The 18,041-nt window shown below is 37.4% G+C and overlaps 1 protein-coding gene across 1 annotated transcript in view; it reads right to left on the reverse strand.

The window, feature by feature from the left end:
- The window catches only part of TASP1 (taspase 1), a 90,473-nt gene that overhangs the window by 34,128 nt on the left and 38,304 nt on the right, over window positions 1–18,041 (reverse strand). The window contains 2 exon segments of the mRNA XM_049801549.1: window positions 11,953–12,031; window positions 12,972–13,091. Coding sequence (XP_049657506.1) covers window positions 11,953–12,031; window positions 12,972–13,091 — 199 coding nt within the window.

The following is an 18,041-nucleotide window of genomic DNA, read 5'->3' on the forward strand; positions in this document are numbered from 1 at the left end:
ACTTGCAATAGACTTTGGTCCTTAATTTGAGCTTCATGCAAGAAACTAAGGATTAAATTATTGTTTTTTCCTCAGCATAGTGACTTCTCAAGTAGATTTCTAATGCTTGAAATAACCACAACAAGAGAGAAAAGAACCCAGCACAATACAAGCTGAATATCCCATACAAGGCATGCTCTGCATCTTATAACGTTCTACCAATGGAACCAAGATGGCAAACGAAAGGAAGGCCTTCTGCAAAGCAAGGGCCTCCAAGCAGTGTGTCAGAAAGAAATTGTTTTTCTGCTTCTTTTGATGGGAGATGCTTTCAAGTCAGGAAATTAGAAACAGGTGTGCCAGAGGGCACACACACATCCATGCACCACACTGAAAAACACGCGTTTTCAATTTTCAGACATGAAAGAAACTCCTGTTGCATGGAAGGAGAAATGAAAATCTAGCTTTCTTTCTGCAAGCCATAAGCAGAGAGCTTATGGAGCTTTGACAAGCTGCCGGAGCCTGTCTAGCTATCGAAACACACAGTACCTCAACACAAAGCGTTGGAACTTGTTTTAAAGGAGTACAAAATGGAAACTTGCATTACTCACATTCATTTGAGAATGGAAAAGTTAATCTAGTTTACTCCACTGCCAAAGTATGATTCTCCTCTTTTCAGAAGCTAAAGACAGAAGTTACAGGTTATCTGTATTTTATTAACTATTCCACACAGCAGTCTGAACCTGGTGCTGTTAAGTTGTTTCAACTTTGATGTTGTTATTTTCAGTTAAATAGTAGTGCCTAGAAGTGTCAGTTAACAAGTTAAACTACTATTTCTTCTTTATTTCCTGAATAACTTCTAGTTATGTCCAATGGAAACACAGTATAACCTATATTTTAGTAAGCTCTGGTTGTTATTACCAGCATCTCTAGAAAGAGCTGACTAAATACTTGCAAGCCTATGATTTTAGAAAACAAAATACAGTACAATAAAAATATTTGGCTGGTAAGATACTGATACAGTTAGTTACATATTAAAAATATAAAGTCTAATTCTGAAAAGACAAAATGCTACAGTCTAGCATAATGCATTACAGTACTAAATTAAAGTTGCATAACTTTTAGCTTTTTGTACTGCTATCAGCTGCTGGATCATGCCTTCATACTAGCAGGGGAAATTTTTAGCTTACTGACCTGCTGCCAGGAAGAACACCTGCAAACAAAGTCCTGTCCAATTCCTAAAGCATTGATCCTAGAGGGATCAATGGAGCACATTCTTGTTGCAGACAGAAAATTCTTATACGATTTAACTTCCAAACTAACAAACACCTATTAAGAATATGCAAATGGAGGTTTTCCAAAAGGTTGTAACTTCAGTAAATTTGGGTAGGATTCAAAGATAACAAAAGACAAAATCAACATCCAGACAAACTGTATCTAAAGTATATTCTCTATAGAAAAGTGGGAAAACACTTTCTATTATCTTCATAATTTTTAAGATGGGCAAAATAAACTAAAATCACTCCGAAGAATAACTCATCCAGCTTTTCTACAATTTTACAGATAAGGAGGAAAAAAAAAAGGCTAAAGAATTAAAATATGCCAGAAGTATGAATCCTTCACTTCTAAATAGTGGGAAATGCCAGCTAACTTTAACTATTAAAAAAAGCTATTTGTTTCAATTATCATGAACATGAAGAATTTCAGATATACCTCCAAAAGAGATTAGAATGAAGAAAAAATGTAGTTCCATTAAAGAGGATGTGTGTTTTTACATTCTTCTTTACATTTAATATATTTTTAAAGATTAATTTCAGTTAAACTAAAAAGCAAAAAGCAAACTCTTTTTCACCTAGGCCTTCATCAGAAGCTTTGTTGCTATTGATCTCTTTGTAAAAATACTACACCTTTCCAAACCACATCACTTTTGTCATATAAAACTTATAGGAAAGGAAATAAGATAGTAGCTTATGTATTAGCTAACTAGATGTATACAACCATTTTCTCCCAATCACAGAAAAACATTTAAGACATGACAAGAGTTCAGTTTGCTGCCGTCCCCATCTCACTTTATATCCCTGCACCTATTTCAAGCCATTTGGGCAAGACATGGAGATTGGGAACAGGACTGACAGTGTTCAGAGAAGGAGACGGTGCTGATGTCGTGGTTTAACCCCAGCCAGCAACTGAGCACCACGCAGCCACTCATTCACTCCTCCCCATCCAGTGGGATGGGGGAGAAAATCGGGGAAAAAAGAAGTAAAACTCGTGGGTTGAGATAAGACCGGTTTAATAGAACAGAAAAGAAGAAACTAATAATGATAATGATAACACTAATAAAATGACAACAGCAATAATAAAAGGATTGGAATGTACAAATGATGCGCAGGGCAATAGCTCACCACCCGCCGACCAACACCCCGCCAGTCCCCAAGCGGTGATCCCCCGCCCCCACTTCCCAGTTCCTATACTACATGGGACATCCCATGGTATAGAATACCCTGTTGGCCAATTTGGGTCAGCTGCCCTGGCTGTGTCCTGTGCCAACTTCTTGTGCCCTGGCTGGGCATGAGAAGCTGAAAAATCCTTGACTATAGTCTAAACACTACTGAGCAACAACTGAAAACATCAGTGTGTTATCAACATTCTTCACATACTGAACTCAAAACATAGCACTGTACCAGCTACTAGGAAGACAGTTAACTCTGTCCCAGCTGAAACCAGGACAGCTGAACACACTGCTCTCCTGCAGGAGACTACCACTTCTAAAAAGCCCGTGCAACTTCATGCTTACAATATATTATTACACTAAGTCCAATTAAAATTTCAAGAGGCAATAAGCACTCTTTGATTGTTGTATCCATCCAGTTCTGCTTCAAAACAACTCTTCCAAAGGCAATTCAAACAACCATTCTGATTATATTGTGGACAAAACCCTCAGCTTTGAACACTGCGGTACTGCGTTTAATTGACTGCTTCTTAACGCTGCCATTCCCACAAATCATCTCTGCCTGTTGCTTCCTCTCTCTTCACACAGCCTTGTGGTGGTAGTGAGTTAATTCAGACACCACATGCTACAGCACTGAAGCCTCCAAATGGCATCCGGACACAAAGGCTGAACTCTTGACAGAAGCATTCACTTCAGAGGTAAATACTGATCTGTCTGAAGATAGACCTCTTTCTTCCTCTACTCTCTGGTTCACTGTAACAATGACATAACTCTTCTCCATATGCAGCTGCTTCATCTGTGATGCATTAGATTACCCATTATTCCCCAAATCTTACAGGACCAGACTGATTTTGAGAGATAATACATATTTCTAACAAAGAGATTAACTGTATCATAATATCAATCTCACATAATGTAGCTCAAACAACCTATACAGGATACAAGATTGCATGTGAAATTCCTCTGTACATTTGGAGCATGGACTCAGAAGGACGCAGGCCAGACAAACAGCACCTGCCCAGGTATCGGCAATCACTGAATCCCAGCGCAGCCACTACTACCCTCAACGCATAGGGATCACAAAGCCAAAAAAAGTCCTATATCACAAGTCAATTTATTGGCATTAAAGCATCCTTGAAAAATATTTACTCCACAGATTTGCACATCTCTGTGGTCCTGTCGAAAATGAGTTTTCAAGTAAGAATCTATGGTTCAGTGGCTTCAATAAGGAAAGAGGAAAATGCTGGCTGAGGGCATAGCTCTACAACCAATTTAAGAAGCAAAGCCATTTCTCTGTAGGTGCCATTTCCTATTCCCCATTACCTGTTCTATTTTGCCAGCAAAAGCATGCATGAGGCACACAATGGAATGGAAAGGAGAACAATGTGAACAAAAAGCAGAAGTTTGAGCAGGAAAAGGCATGGGGAGGAAGAGTGAATACACTTATTTCCTTATTGATAAGGGTTTTGAAAACAGGAAGAACCCTCCTTGAGCAGGGGAGCTGGACTAGATGATCTCCAGAGGCTGTGTCCTGGTTTTGGCTGGGATAGAGTTAATTTTTTTCATAGTAGCTAGTATGGGGCTGTGTTTTGGATTTGTGCTGGAAACAGTGTTGATAATGCTGAGATGTTTTCATCATTGCTGAGCAGTGCTTACACAGAGACAAGGTGCTTTCTGCTTCTCACCCCACCCCACCAGCGAGGAGGCTGGGGGGGCACAAGAAGTTGGGAGGGGACACAGCCAGGACAGCTGACCCCAGCTGACCAAAGGGATGTTCAGAACATACGATGTCATGCTCAGCAGTATGAACCTGCGGGAAGGAGGAGGAAGTGGGGGACAGTCGGAGTTACAGCATTTGTCTTCCCAAGTAACCATTCACATGATGGAGACGTGTTTTTCTGGCTGAACACCTGCCTGCCGATGGGAAGTGGTGAAAGAATTCCTTGTTTTGCTTTGCTTGTGTGTGTGGCTTTTGCTTTACCCATTGAACTGTCTTTATCTCAACCCATGAGTTTTCTCACTTTTACTCTTCTGATTCTCTCCCGCATCCCACCAGGGTCAGAAGTGAGTGAGCAGCTCTGTGGTCCTTAGTTGCCGGCTGGGGTTAAACCACAACAGGTGCCTTCAAAGCTAAACAATTCTGTGATTCTTCACAATACAAAATGTGCTGGTTTTCACTTCATGGAATAATGCATCATATGTATCATAGAATCGTTGGCTGGAAAAGACCTTTGAGATCATCAAGTCCAACCATTAACCTAACGCTGCCAAGTCCACCACTAAACCACTTTCCCTAAGCACCACATCTACGTGTCTTTTAAATACCACCAGGGAGGGTCACTCAACCACTTCCCTGGGCAGCCTGCTCCAGTGCTTTGACAACCCTTTCGGGGAAGAAATCTTTCCTCATATCCAATCTAAACCTCTCCTGGCACAACTTGAAGCCATTTCCTCTTGTCCTATCGCTTGTTTCCTGGGAAAAGAGACCGACACCCACCTCACTACAACCTCCCTTCAGGTAGTTGTAAAGAACGATAAGGTCTCCCCTCAGCCTCCTCTTCTCCAGGCTAAACAGCCCCAGTTCCCTCAGCCGTGCCTTCTAAGTCTTGTGCTCTAAACCCTTCACCGGCTTTGCTGTCCTTCTCCGGACACGCTCCAGCACCTCAATGCCTTTCTTGCAGTGAGGGGCCCAAAACTGAACACAGTACTCGAGGTGCGGCCTCACCAGCGCCAAGTACAGGGGAACAATCACCATCCTGCTCCTGCTGGCCACACAATTTCTGATACAGGCCAGGATGCCGTTGGCCTTCTTGGCCACCTGGGCACACTGCTGGCTCATATTCAGCCGCTGTCAACCAGCACCCCCAGGTCCTCTTCCACCAGGCAGCTTTCCAGCCACTTCTCCCCAAGCCTGTAGCGCTGCATGGGGTTCTTGTGACCCGAGTGCAGGAGCTGGCACTTTGCCCTGATGAATCTCATACAATACATACATATGTACGTACACCCAACACAGCTTTTAAAATATTTTTATGTAATCCCTAAAATGCCTTTATAAGAACAGAGGCCACTGCTTTTGACCAGAGAGCTTAACCGTCAGTCCTTTAGGATCTTGCTGAATTCATGAGAAATTGGTAAGGGAGTCAGGCACATTCTGCTTATTTACACAAAATACATACAGTCTCTGTATGCATTCCTAAAACATTGCTGTTATCTGTATCTGATTTTCATTCAGGGAGGAAAAGACTCTGGATAGGGGAGAAGAGCAAGACATCATTGAAACACTTCTCCCAGACTAAATCCTCTCATACACCTCAGTTTGGGTCCAGAAAACTGACATCCCTGCTACTTTCTCAACAAAACACAACTTTGGGCTCAGTCCTGAAGTCCAATTATATTTGTTAATATGCTTAATTTTTTGAAAGAATTCAAAATATTTAAAGATTCTACTCCTCTTTCTTCAGGATTATAAACCATAATTCGGAACCATTTAAATTTTCCCTAGGACATCACATCAATGTACTTCTCTTGTATCAAATATTCTCCTGAAATGGATTCTAGCAAGAGGTGGAGACTTTGCAGCTTTGTGTTACAGAATTTCTGCATTTTGTAAATACTGCAAGACTTTCTGTCCACCTTCAGAAATGCAATATTAAAAGGTTTGCTGGCTTCAATGGCTGATACACATACACAAAGCATACCACCCATATATGAAGAATGGGTAAGTACGCTTTCTACTACTTAGTGTTGTAAAGATGTAAAAAGGAATGCAACACATTATTCTCAGTCTCTACATTACCATTCAAAAACTCCACTTATAGTTGCATTTTCAAAGCCTCCTGCATTAGCTGTTACTATAAATTTTTTATTTATCTTTATATTTTATATTTAAGGTTCCGTATATCCAAAGAGAATTATTACTTTTCAACTTATCTCCCAGGAAAAACACAGCCTCCCTTTTAGCCCAGTAGTATTACTTTTGGCACAGTTAGTAGACGAATACTCACAATCAACATGGATATTCCAACTGGGGAAGAGATTCAGTGTCAACACTTGATATTATTTTGAATGAGAAGAATATGCACAAAGTCTTTGATTCCCATTACGTTCAGGAAAAAATAGGAAATGTTTTCTTAAAGTACAGCCAAAAAATGGACTATTGTTTCTCCTGCAGTCAGGTTTTGTTCACAAATGTTTTCCCTCCAAATAATACCAACTTCCTGTGTTTACATTCATATACCAATGAAAAACATTCACCAAAGAGTTCCAAGTGGCCTTACACGTGTGATTGTGGCCTCTTTTTTTCTGGGAGGTGGTGGGGGCACTTAAAGGGGAGGCTGTTTTGTTTCTGCCTGTGCGCATGTGCAAACGCGTGCACGTGTGCATGCATGAGCTTTTAAAGACCAAAGATTTGGCTTCTACTATGTTGATCCAAAAACCAGTTTAGTTGTTCCTTACATTTACACTAAATAAAGGCCACTGGTAATGCTCATCTCATGTAACAAGCTTTCATTCAGTCTCTACCATCAGTCTTGCATGGTATGGCACTCGCATTATGTTGTTAGATGTCACAGTTAAGGTTGCACAGTATCTTAGCTATGGCTGCAACTGCAACATTCTGTGAATTTCTTGAATTTTAATACTGGTTTTGAGATACTTACAGAATTCCTGTAATGTTTATCCTTCAGTTGCCAATGAAGTCTCACAACTGTATTTTTTGTAAAAAAATAAATATTAATTTTCATGTAATTCAGAGGTCATATGTTGAAATGTCTCCAGAAATTTATACCAAAAAAAATCAGAAAGATTTTACTTGTTTACACAGAGACTGAATTTCAGACTAAGAGTTACAGAATAAACCTTGAATTTAACGCCCTTTATATTCACAGTCATTCCTAAGTTCTACTATATCCCCCATTCTGTCTTTAGAAAGTCTTCATCTTCTGATTTCAGTTGTCCCACCCCCTCTTAAACTACAGCCATAAAATATGAGTTTTACAATATCCTGTATTTTATAAAAGAAGTAACTTTTGAACAGCCAAAAAAAATAAAACCAAAGACAGTGTGGCTAAACAACAAGGCCAAGAGACTGTTAGAGGTAAGAAAATACTGTTCAAAAAGTTGAAGTCATGCCCAAACAAGTTCAGAACCACCACCTTTGGCACATTCAATATAAAATCATGATAAAAATGGCCAAAAATATTTGAGAAACAACTTGCTAAAGGCATAAGAACTAATACCAAATCCTCCCTGAACAGGCAAAAGCAGGAAGCCTGCCAACATCCACAGGGCCAACAGAAGATCAAGATGTAAAAGCCTGTCTTCAAATAATACATGACCATTGAAAGAAAGCTACATGAGTTTGGAAGTACTTTTAATGAAGTACTTCTATGGTGATGTGTGCCCCCCCCACCCCCCCCTTTTTTTTTTTTTTAATGAGGAGGGTATTGAATGATGTGTCTCAAATTGAAGCTTCAGTAGAAGGATTTTAGAACAAAATTAATAAAAATTCAAGAATAAAACCTACTGTGTTACTAAATGTGGCATTTAAACTAACACTTTCCTTTTTCCAAGAAAGCTTCTAAAAGGTAAAGCATCACAGAATAAGAAAAACATTCCCCAAAAAATTAAATAACTGGTCTTCTAAATAGAAAAAGAAATGAGAAATCTTGAGAAAGTCATCCTGACCTATTAAAAACAAAGATATCTCCAGCTTACAAAGTCCCAATATCAGAAATTGCTAGAAGCTTGGATAACAGTGAAGGTGCTTTTCCCAGTGCCATACTTTTCCTTGAAGACCTGCAAACACCATCTATCTGAAACAGGACACCAAACTATCTGGAGCTCTGATTCAACGCAGTGTGCCCATTCTCACGTTCCTGCCAATTCCACACGGATTTCCATATGCAAGAGTCTGTATTCTGTATACTTTGAATTACTGTTCCAAACTCTCCTTTCCCAACACCAGAGGTTTTCCCCAACCCATTCAATCTCTTGCTGATCAAAGCCTCCAAAACCCAAAGACATGAGTAATTTCCTAAGGATGGAATCAAAATAGTTTACAAAACTTGGCCCTTAAAAACTGCTTGTAGAAAGCTATTGTCAAAGAACATCCTACTTGAAGGCTGAATATAGAGCCTGATATAATAAACTCTCAAGGCTTGAATTTCTATCCCCAGCTATCACTAAAAAAGTTAAAAAGTCTAAACCAGCACAAAGGTGAAACCTTTCATTTCCCAAAGAATCCTTCAGTTAAAATTATTTGGTTTAATATATATTAATAATTTTGAGCATACTTTCATTAAAGTCTTAAGGGAATCATAGTTAAACTTTTCAATTTTATTTTTTTTAATTCTGATTTGATGAATCAGCTATTCTGTGAAGTCATTTAACAATAAATATTAAGTCAACACATACAGTATTCCACATACAACAGCAACCAAAGCCTAATTTTCCTCCTTTTTTTTTTCTGCCCGTACACAACAGAAAATAAATTCCCTGTAGAAAATGTTAGGATAAATTTATGCCAAATTTACCTCTTAAAGACAAATTAAAATGAAGAGACAAGTGAAATTAAAACAATAAAACGTTATATTGTGAAAACCACAGACATCTAAACTGATTGTAAATTTCAGGTTTTTTACGTACATATTTTAAATGTTTTTACATACAAGTGTGTATGTCTGTATGCAAAATGAAACATGAAATGAATGTGCATGCACACACAGTTTTTATTTATACATAACATGCAAGTTTCATATGTTGCTGGTTTTTTTAAATATATGTCCACACAAAACCAATTTAGAAACCTACAAGAGGGGGGTATAATCACTATTACAAATACAGTCTAGTCTGATTTTTAGGTACACCAAGTGACCACACATACCTTCTCTTAGGAAGCACTGTCAATCTTAGAGCTTTCCAAATCAAGGCATCTTCTAGAATTTAGGTAGTACCTTTTTTTCCTAAACATTTTATCCAACAACAATGTATGTTAACACACTATTTTCTTGCTTAGCCTTGGCAATTTCACCTTTTAAATATTTGCAGATGTTTATGCCCCCATTCCCATCTCCTGTTGTGATCCAGCCAAGTTGTAAGTTTCATTCTTTCAACCTTTTCTATAACTTAGTTTTTCCATCCCTCTACCCCTTAATTAACTTCATGGATCACATTGTTGAATGCTAATATTTTAAAAAAAGAGTCAGGCATCAATATATTTTAAAATTGCACTAAACATAAGTTACATTATAAAATAAAACATTATGAGCTTCTGAAAATGGAAAAAAAGAATGGTATTGATTACTGAAGAGTTCTCACTTCCTGTAAACATTTCTATCTCCCTCTCGCTCTCTCTCACACACACACACACTTTAAAGGAAAACCAGAAACAAGAGTTTAATTAAACACCGCTAGTCTGAATTTCAAATCACTGAATAAACAGATGGCCATGCTTCATAGACCGCCCGCAGTCTCCGTCAATTAACTGGGATTGGTATTAATGTAATGTCATGGAAACTAGAAGATTTGAACCAAAGAAACACACACACACACACACATATATGTGCGATAGTTATAAATAGTATAACACTGAAGTATTTACCATTATATAAAATTGGTACCAGCAAAAAGAAATGAGGCTTCTATTTAAGGCCATCATTAAACCCAGACATCTCCTTTAAGTGTATCAGGATGCTTGCCAGTACTTGCATAGACTTCAAATTCAGCTGACTTTGTAAAGAACAGTTTTAAAAAGTTAAATAAAGGTGTCCTTCTCAGCTTTTCTGTAAACGTTCTCTAATATTGGACTTATACTTGCTAATTATTATGGTTCCTAATACTGCATTATTTAAATAGATTTGCTTACATAGGCAAGCATTTATTAAAGGAAAATCAATATGGTGTTCCTTGAGTAGAAAGATCTTCCAACACTTCTGCATTCAGTAGAACTTACCTTTGCCTAAGTACTAAAAAGGACAATTGCTACTACTAACATTGAACTTAAGGGTGAACATCTACACAAATTTTCAACAGTGTGAGACAGACTTAAATACAGGGGAAATTAGAAAGATATATGACTTGAAAAGCAACACAGGATGTTTTTGATGCTCTTCAGCCTCTGTCAAATTTTAGTTCTACACCCTGTTACTTTGCTCCTCCCACTCTTTCTGCAACAGGATTCTAACTCTGCAGTACTCTTGGGATATAGTTTACCTAAATGCGAACGCTGCAGATTTTTTTCATCTCTCCCTATACTGAACACTAATAACTCTGACCATTAAGCAGTAGTCCAAATCATAAATTTTGCATCCTGACATAAGCATTTATGAAAAAGTGTTACAACTAGTTTTTCCATTTGAGACTAGAGTCTCAAATGTCCCAGTGTTCATACAACTGAGGGGGGGCAGTGAAGAGACTAAATGCAGTCCTTTCAATTGCTCTTACTTGGGAGTTGCAAAGTAAAAGTAATTCCTGCGTAACTTACCTTAAAGCTTTTGTGTTCTAGAATATTCATCCGTTAAAGTATAATAATACAATTAGTTTTTCACTGTCTGTTCCTGACAAGTTAAAAACATCCTGTCTTACATTCTCAAATCTTACATTGCAGTATGAGCTATTTTCCTAGTCATCTTTTGGTTGTTTGGCGTTGGTTTGGGTTTTTTCTTTATTCTACTTTTTACTATTTCTTCAGTCCTGTTACATTTAGTAGATGTGTTGACAAACTTGGGTTTACAATTAATATTTCTGGTGCTCAGCACACTAACTGACTGAACAGCTCTGTGTGCAGCTGGCTGATAGGCATCGCATGAACAAAATACATTTGTGTGTCCAGGATCCTGAGACTTCCAAATGGAAGACAAGCTACCCTAATTCTTATGTTCCTTTCACAATTTCTAAATAAATGTTTTGGAAGACACTCTAGTCATTTGGTTCTGCCTTTTTCCCTTCCTTTGGAGAAGAAAAGAGAGATGAAGAACAAATTCACTTAAATATCCACTTAAAATAGTACTTAAAATATTTTTGGAGGGAAAAATGCAATTTTATAGCATTTTTGTATCGAAGGGACATTCTTATGTTAAACAGCCCTCTAGTTATCTTAGTCCCTTACAGAAGGCTTCCAGTCACAAGCATTCTGTGTTTAACACAATATTAGGCTTATAGCAGCACTTCTTTACAGGAGAACAAGTCACTTAATACCTAACAAATAGAGTACATCCTTTCAGTGCAATACAAAATCTTCTGAACAGAATAAAAGTTCACATGGTTGTTAATTTGTTTGGTTTTTTTTTTAAATAAAATGACCCATGTAAGCAACAGATGGAGACTAATTCATAGATTTCAAGACAATACTGACATATGTATAATATATATGCATTTATATGTAAATAAATTATACACATGTAGAATGTAGTCTGAAATAATGCTAATATTTTAATTCCCCACTCATAGAAATACTTTATTTGGAATTTGTAAACTAATTACAGAGAAAGATAGCAACTTTTGGAAAGATTTATAAAAGTAGCAAATACCTGAAGTACTCACAGCAGTGGAGTAAGGGGTATGAGCTCCTGTATTTTCAGCCCAGCAGCCACAACCATAAAGAGCTGCCTAAGGAAAAAGTGCATCTTTCATAAATTTAAGTATATAAGGGTTTTGGTTTGTTTTCTTCCCTCCAAAAACCAAACAAACAAAAAAAAACAAACAAAAAACCCACAAAAAAAACACAAAAAAACCCCCCACAACGTGAAAAAAACCAAAACAACAAAAAAAAACACCAAGAAACATCCAATTATTAATACAAAAGATAAATAAGAAAATCATAACAGTCAAAATTGCAATTCTAAACCATTTTGCTACATCTTCTTTTACTGTTCTTCAGAACTGAGTGATTATCAGAGATGTATGATATTCTAACCTAACTTCACAGAAAATGAGGGTACAGATATCAAAAGACAAAATAATGCCTGCTGTTCCCTGTTTATATAAAGTCCCTTTCACTCTGCTATTCCAAAGGAAAATCTTAAATAGATTTAAAAAGAGAACTGCTTTTAGGACAGTGGCAAAAGTCAACGAAAAATACAGCTGTACAGCAATGGAGTATGACATCGCCAATGCACCTCAAAATTCCCCCACCTAACAACAGTAAGGTATGCCTATATCTGATGTGTTGTTCTAATACCTTTGTCACTTCTACCAATTCACAAGATGATTTAAAAATTAATTCAGACAGTTTCCCTAAATATTGATGAAAATCTTATTTAAAAACACTCTTAAGCATTTAAGAGACTATTTGTGGTATTAGAGAGTACTTAAGCTCAAGAAATTAACTTATTAACAGTTCTTGCAAAAGGTGACTAACTACAGAACAACTTTTTACCTATTTTATAACACTGACGGAGGACACTAAAAACAAAACTTGCATTCCAATGAAGTGATAATGCCTCCAGAGTTTAACAGGAAGGAAGGGAGAACATCAGTTCGCTATCGCAGCTCTTGCTTAGTGTCACAACTGCTGAACAATCATTCCCAACTAAAAAGGTATAATCACCTGACCAACTCTTCCAGGATGCTTTAGTGCTAAACCTCCACTGGAGACAGCAGCAGCAACATTTCCTTCTTGGTCAACGACCACTGCACCAACTGTATCCAATGTTCCTGAGTCATTCTCCTGCAGGACACACAAACAGAAACAACTACTAAAAATAGTATATTAAAGTCAGGTTATACTTCTCAGCAGTGTGGAAACTAATGTGCACAAAACCAAGTAGCAGGCCGATCAACAAAACTGATTTGCTATTCATGCATATCGTACCAATTATGCTGCCATAAATCCTAACAAAATGCTTTCTTTCCTCAGACAGGACCTGAAGAAAACTTCTCTGGAAACAAGAAGGTAATAGACACCTCAGAACTCACGCAATGCTTAGATTACCTGCCTTTACTCACAAAAGTGCCAAAAAAATGCCTTTTTATTAGTGGTGGGCACTTGTTCACTAAGAAATGATTCAGCAATTCATTCCAGAGAGGCCATATCAAAAGGCCTTTCCCAAAAGCTTTGAGATGGCATTTTCAGAGATTCTGATCTTTAAAGCTATGTATGATTAAAAAAAAAAAAAAAATAAAATCCACAAGAAGCAGCTTACCATGTAAAGAGAAAATTCTGATATTCTGAGAGACAATAAATAGAAGCCTTGAGAAGGAATCTCCCCAGGACAGATTCTTTCTCCCAGACTCGTTCTCCCTCTGGGTCACTAGAAAAGCATCCTTACTTCCATTGCTTCCGAGGCAGATTTGCTCCCCTAAGAGCAGGAGTCTTTCAGCATTCATTCCTGATGCAAGGAATGCATCCTCTGCCTACTGTCTCATAAACACTTCAGCTATCTAACCCTGAATCTTTCTGTTCTTCCCCCCTTACTTAATGCACCACATTCAGTCACTCTAAGAGAAAGAGCAGTTCTCTCCTCTCTGCCTAGGCTTGTCGTAGATTCCCTTCTCTGCAGGCCAAGGCACTCTGACTTCATGCTCAATCACACACTTTTGATGGGACACAGCATGCAGCGTACATAAAATAAAATGAATAAACACAACCGATACATCATCCATCATATACTCCACACATGAACACTGCTGTTGCACAAGCCCTCAAGCCTTTAAGCTGATCAGTCCTTCCTACATAAAAACTTACAGCATTAAAAAAAATCCTACATAAACTTACCCAAGCAAATAAATGCAAAGGATGTTAAGCTATTCATATAAATGCATATTTTTTGGACTAGGATCCAGAGGGAGGAAAAAAAAAAATCTACACCCAACTATTCAACTTCAAATTATCAAGTTCCCATCACCTATTAAAATTTCTTTGGGCATATGACATCACTTGTCAAGCAGAACTCTTAGGTGACTCATGCTGACAATACTCTGGCCACACTTGATTTAAAAGATAACACCTGAGTTAATACTGCACCAGTCTTAGAAGGAAAAATATGCAATGCAGCACTACAGTGCTCAACGGTATTTTTTCAAGCAACTGGAACTCCTAAGCAGTACTGTCATCCTTGGCTTTTACCCAGAGTGACAGCAAGTTTCTTCTCTTCACCTACACCTAGATCTTCCTGAATGAGTTCTACACTCAGAAGCTGGCACTAACCATATTCAATATTAAAACAGAAGGATGGCCTAACAGTAAAGGAGAATAACTGATTAGAAAAAGAGAGGTGAAGAATTATAGAACTAGAGTCTCAACAAGCATTGGGAAGAAGAGTTAGTTGAAAAGCAGAGGAAGGTAAAAACCAGGATCAGGGAATGTAGGAGAAGGAGATGCAAAAGGAATTTTGAGGAAGGGAGCAAAGAGGGTAAGAAAATAGCAAGTTCCCTTCCAAGTTGCAAAGACAAAAGAAAATTAAGGAACCCTTCCTTAACATTTCATGGGCAAATGTATTTCACATCTCCCAGGACTGCCAGCCACAATGTAATTTGGGTGTTGTTAACCCGGTTAGAACAATACCATTCAGTGGATTGAAAAGATGTTAAGCAGCAGAGCAGACCGCTCACTGCAGGTGCAGACTCCCATCCTTGGTGGTTTTCAAGATCTTAAAGCTCTTCCCAACATCAATTTTCCTAAGATCCTATGATTTCTATATAGAGAACAACTACTAATATGATGCAGATTTTGTTGTCCATCCCCTGCCCCCTTTATCAAAGGAAATTATACCCACAACAAACAACTTGATTAATAGACAACTACAGATATGAAAATCAAGCCTGTCAAAGTTAGGAAATGCCAGAATTAAGGCCACCTTTGTAATCTTAATTCATATTAAGTCAAACACTTGGGGTTCCCATAATGAACAGAAATACATTTTAGAAGCATGAGGCTTAGTGTGGATCAGTATGTTTTCCATATCAAATCAGTATTCACTGTCAATTCAGTATAGTTTGCTTGCTCTGGCTTGTTTCAGTTTTAGATGGGGCAACTTAGGAGGCTGGAAACCTGTTGTAAGGGAAGCATTTTTTTTAACCTGGCCCACATAACCTTCTGAAGGAAATCTGTATCACTGAAGCAAAGGAATTCCATATACTCCTTCTCAGTAATACAAGTTTGGGGTTTTTTTGTGATCGGAAAAAGAATCACTGCTGATGCTATGTTTATCCTTACTCAACGAACTGAAAATCAGTGAGGATCAGTTCTATTCCATATCCAATGGGAAAAATATGTTGTCAGATCTATTCTAGACCTATTTTTATGTTTGCTCCCATTTCAACGTTAGTGACTTCATATACTTAGAAGTGACACCATGAATCAATTCTGTAGTTCAGTACTAAAAATTTTTCCACCTATATAAACTGTATTGACAACCCTATGATTTCTGAACCAGTAAATGAAGAGCTCGTCACAATTTAACAAAGGAACTTTCTTTACTTCTCCATACAAAAAGGCATTATGCGCCTGAGGAGTTCCAGGAAGAATGCACCTGATGATAAGACTTTCATTGTCACACATTTCATCTCTTCAAACCATATAAATGTTGAAAAATACAGGATCCCATCAAGCTAGTATCAAGACAATCAAAAGAAATATGTTAAACACTACAATTCATGAACTCTAAAGTAAAGTCCAAATTCTATATGGGTCTAACAGGGACTAAACAAGATCCACCTTCCTTGCCCTTATCTTTTTACGTATCTTAGATTTAAAAATTTTGCAAGTTCCAAAGGAAACTTGTTATTACTTGGTGATATCTGTTAAGAAATTCGATACCTGACTTTAGCTAATAACTTAAACTAACACATCCGTTGCAAAAGCAGTTTGGGGATTTTAACAATGTAGTATTGCAACCTAAATACAATCTATTATGTAGTTAATATTTTACATGGAAACAACTTAAAGTTAATGTGAAAAGTAAGGCCTCACATGACTGACTTAATTTGCACCTTGCAACAGGAAAGGAAGTTAACTTCATGAAATCATGGACCAAATATTCAAACTTAGCTAAGAACATGCACACAAAGCTGGAGGATGCTCATCTGCACAAATGCAGACTTCTATCAAGTATTCTAGAAATCTCATCCTTACCACCTTCTGCACATAAAAAAACCCCCCATGAATAGTCATCATTCTACAAGCCCCTAAGGAAGGAATTAACAGTTTAGGAGAGCTCTACCCAGTGCCTGCTGAAAGATATCTACACACAGGACCTTTTTCCTCTCAGCTTGAGATGGTTTTGAAATTCTGTAAAAAGTAGTTACCATTAAATCTCACCTCCAAGTATCATAACTGACAAATGCAAAATGAATCGGATTGAAGCAATTAATATCTATATGCCATTACCCAGCTATCCACACAAATAAATAGGATTTTATATTTGATGATAATTAGATCAAGTAGGTTCCTCTAAAAATATGGTTTTTTTACAGTATCCTCCTACTCAAATTAGAACAGGGCAACACATAAATCTTCTAGTATATCCCACGTTGGCCCTTTACAGATCAAGTGGGAACAGAGAGGAGCACAAGGGTCGATAGCGTTATCTAGAAAATAATATCCCAACAATGAATATATTTTGGTCTTTTAAAATCTCAGATTTAAGGTGTTCTTGATGCAGCACTTCTGCTGATTACAGCAGTATTTAACAAGGTGAGAGGCAATCTTATAAGCAACATTTTATTAAAGTATTGTAAAGAAATACTTATAAATTCATCTAAGTCAAGGGAAAATGTCACTATTCTGTGAGCACTGAGACCAATTCATACATACCAATTTCTAGAAACATTATCTTCTAGGGCACCTGAGAGCATAGCATGATTACTCTCACAGCAATCTAATCTTGACAAAAGTATGCATGATTGGTACAACATTCATGTGTTTGAAAAGGGGCAGTTACAGTCTAATCATACAAAGATTGACAAACAACCCTAGCCTTTCCAGTTTAATAGTTGTTTGGTATGTAAACAGAAGATTTTGTCTGACCTCCATGTTCAAGATGAGGGAATTATTTCATACTGTATTCCACAGGGAAGTTTTGCTGGTTTGTTTTTATTTTAACTGGAATGGATGAAAAATATTTAGGTTTCTTTTCCCACATTAAATGGATTTTGAAGTCTAAAAAGTATTATCATCAAAGACCACTTCAGTGTGGATGTGTGACAGAAAATTTATTTCTTTTTTAAGGAAAAGGAAATGCATAAAATTCAAATTCCTTTTCAAACTGCAAGAATAAATAAGACAGACGCTACGATTGCCATATTCAACGGCTACACCTACAATTACCTTCACACAGACATAAAAAATTTGATCTGAGGAAAAAGCTAAGTGATTAAAATTCGCCACATATAATGGGAATGATGCATATTGCTATGCATTGACTGTTGCTCACCCGAAGAGTTCAAGCTGGCACTGGCTAAAAGTTCACGTGGTACATTCAAGATGATCAATGACAAAAGTTATAATGCACAAAATACTTCAAAGAATGTTTTTCTGTTGAACAAGGACAGATGTATTTTTCTTTTCCAAGTATGTTCAGCATTATTGCTTCAATACAGTAGCTGAAGAATATGAAACTGCTGATTCCATATATATAATTAAAATGGTTGTATACATACTTGAGTATATATGTTAAAC

Source organism: Accipiter gentilis, chromosome 5 (assembly GCF_929443795.1).
Source record: "Accipiter gentilis chromosome 5, bAccGen1.1, whole genome shotgun sequence".
In the NCBI taxonomy this organism is placed as follows: domain Eukaryota; kingdom Metazoa; phylum Chordata; class Aves; order Accipitriformes; family Accipitridae; genus Astur; species Astur gentilis.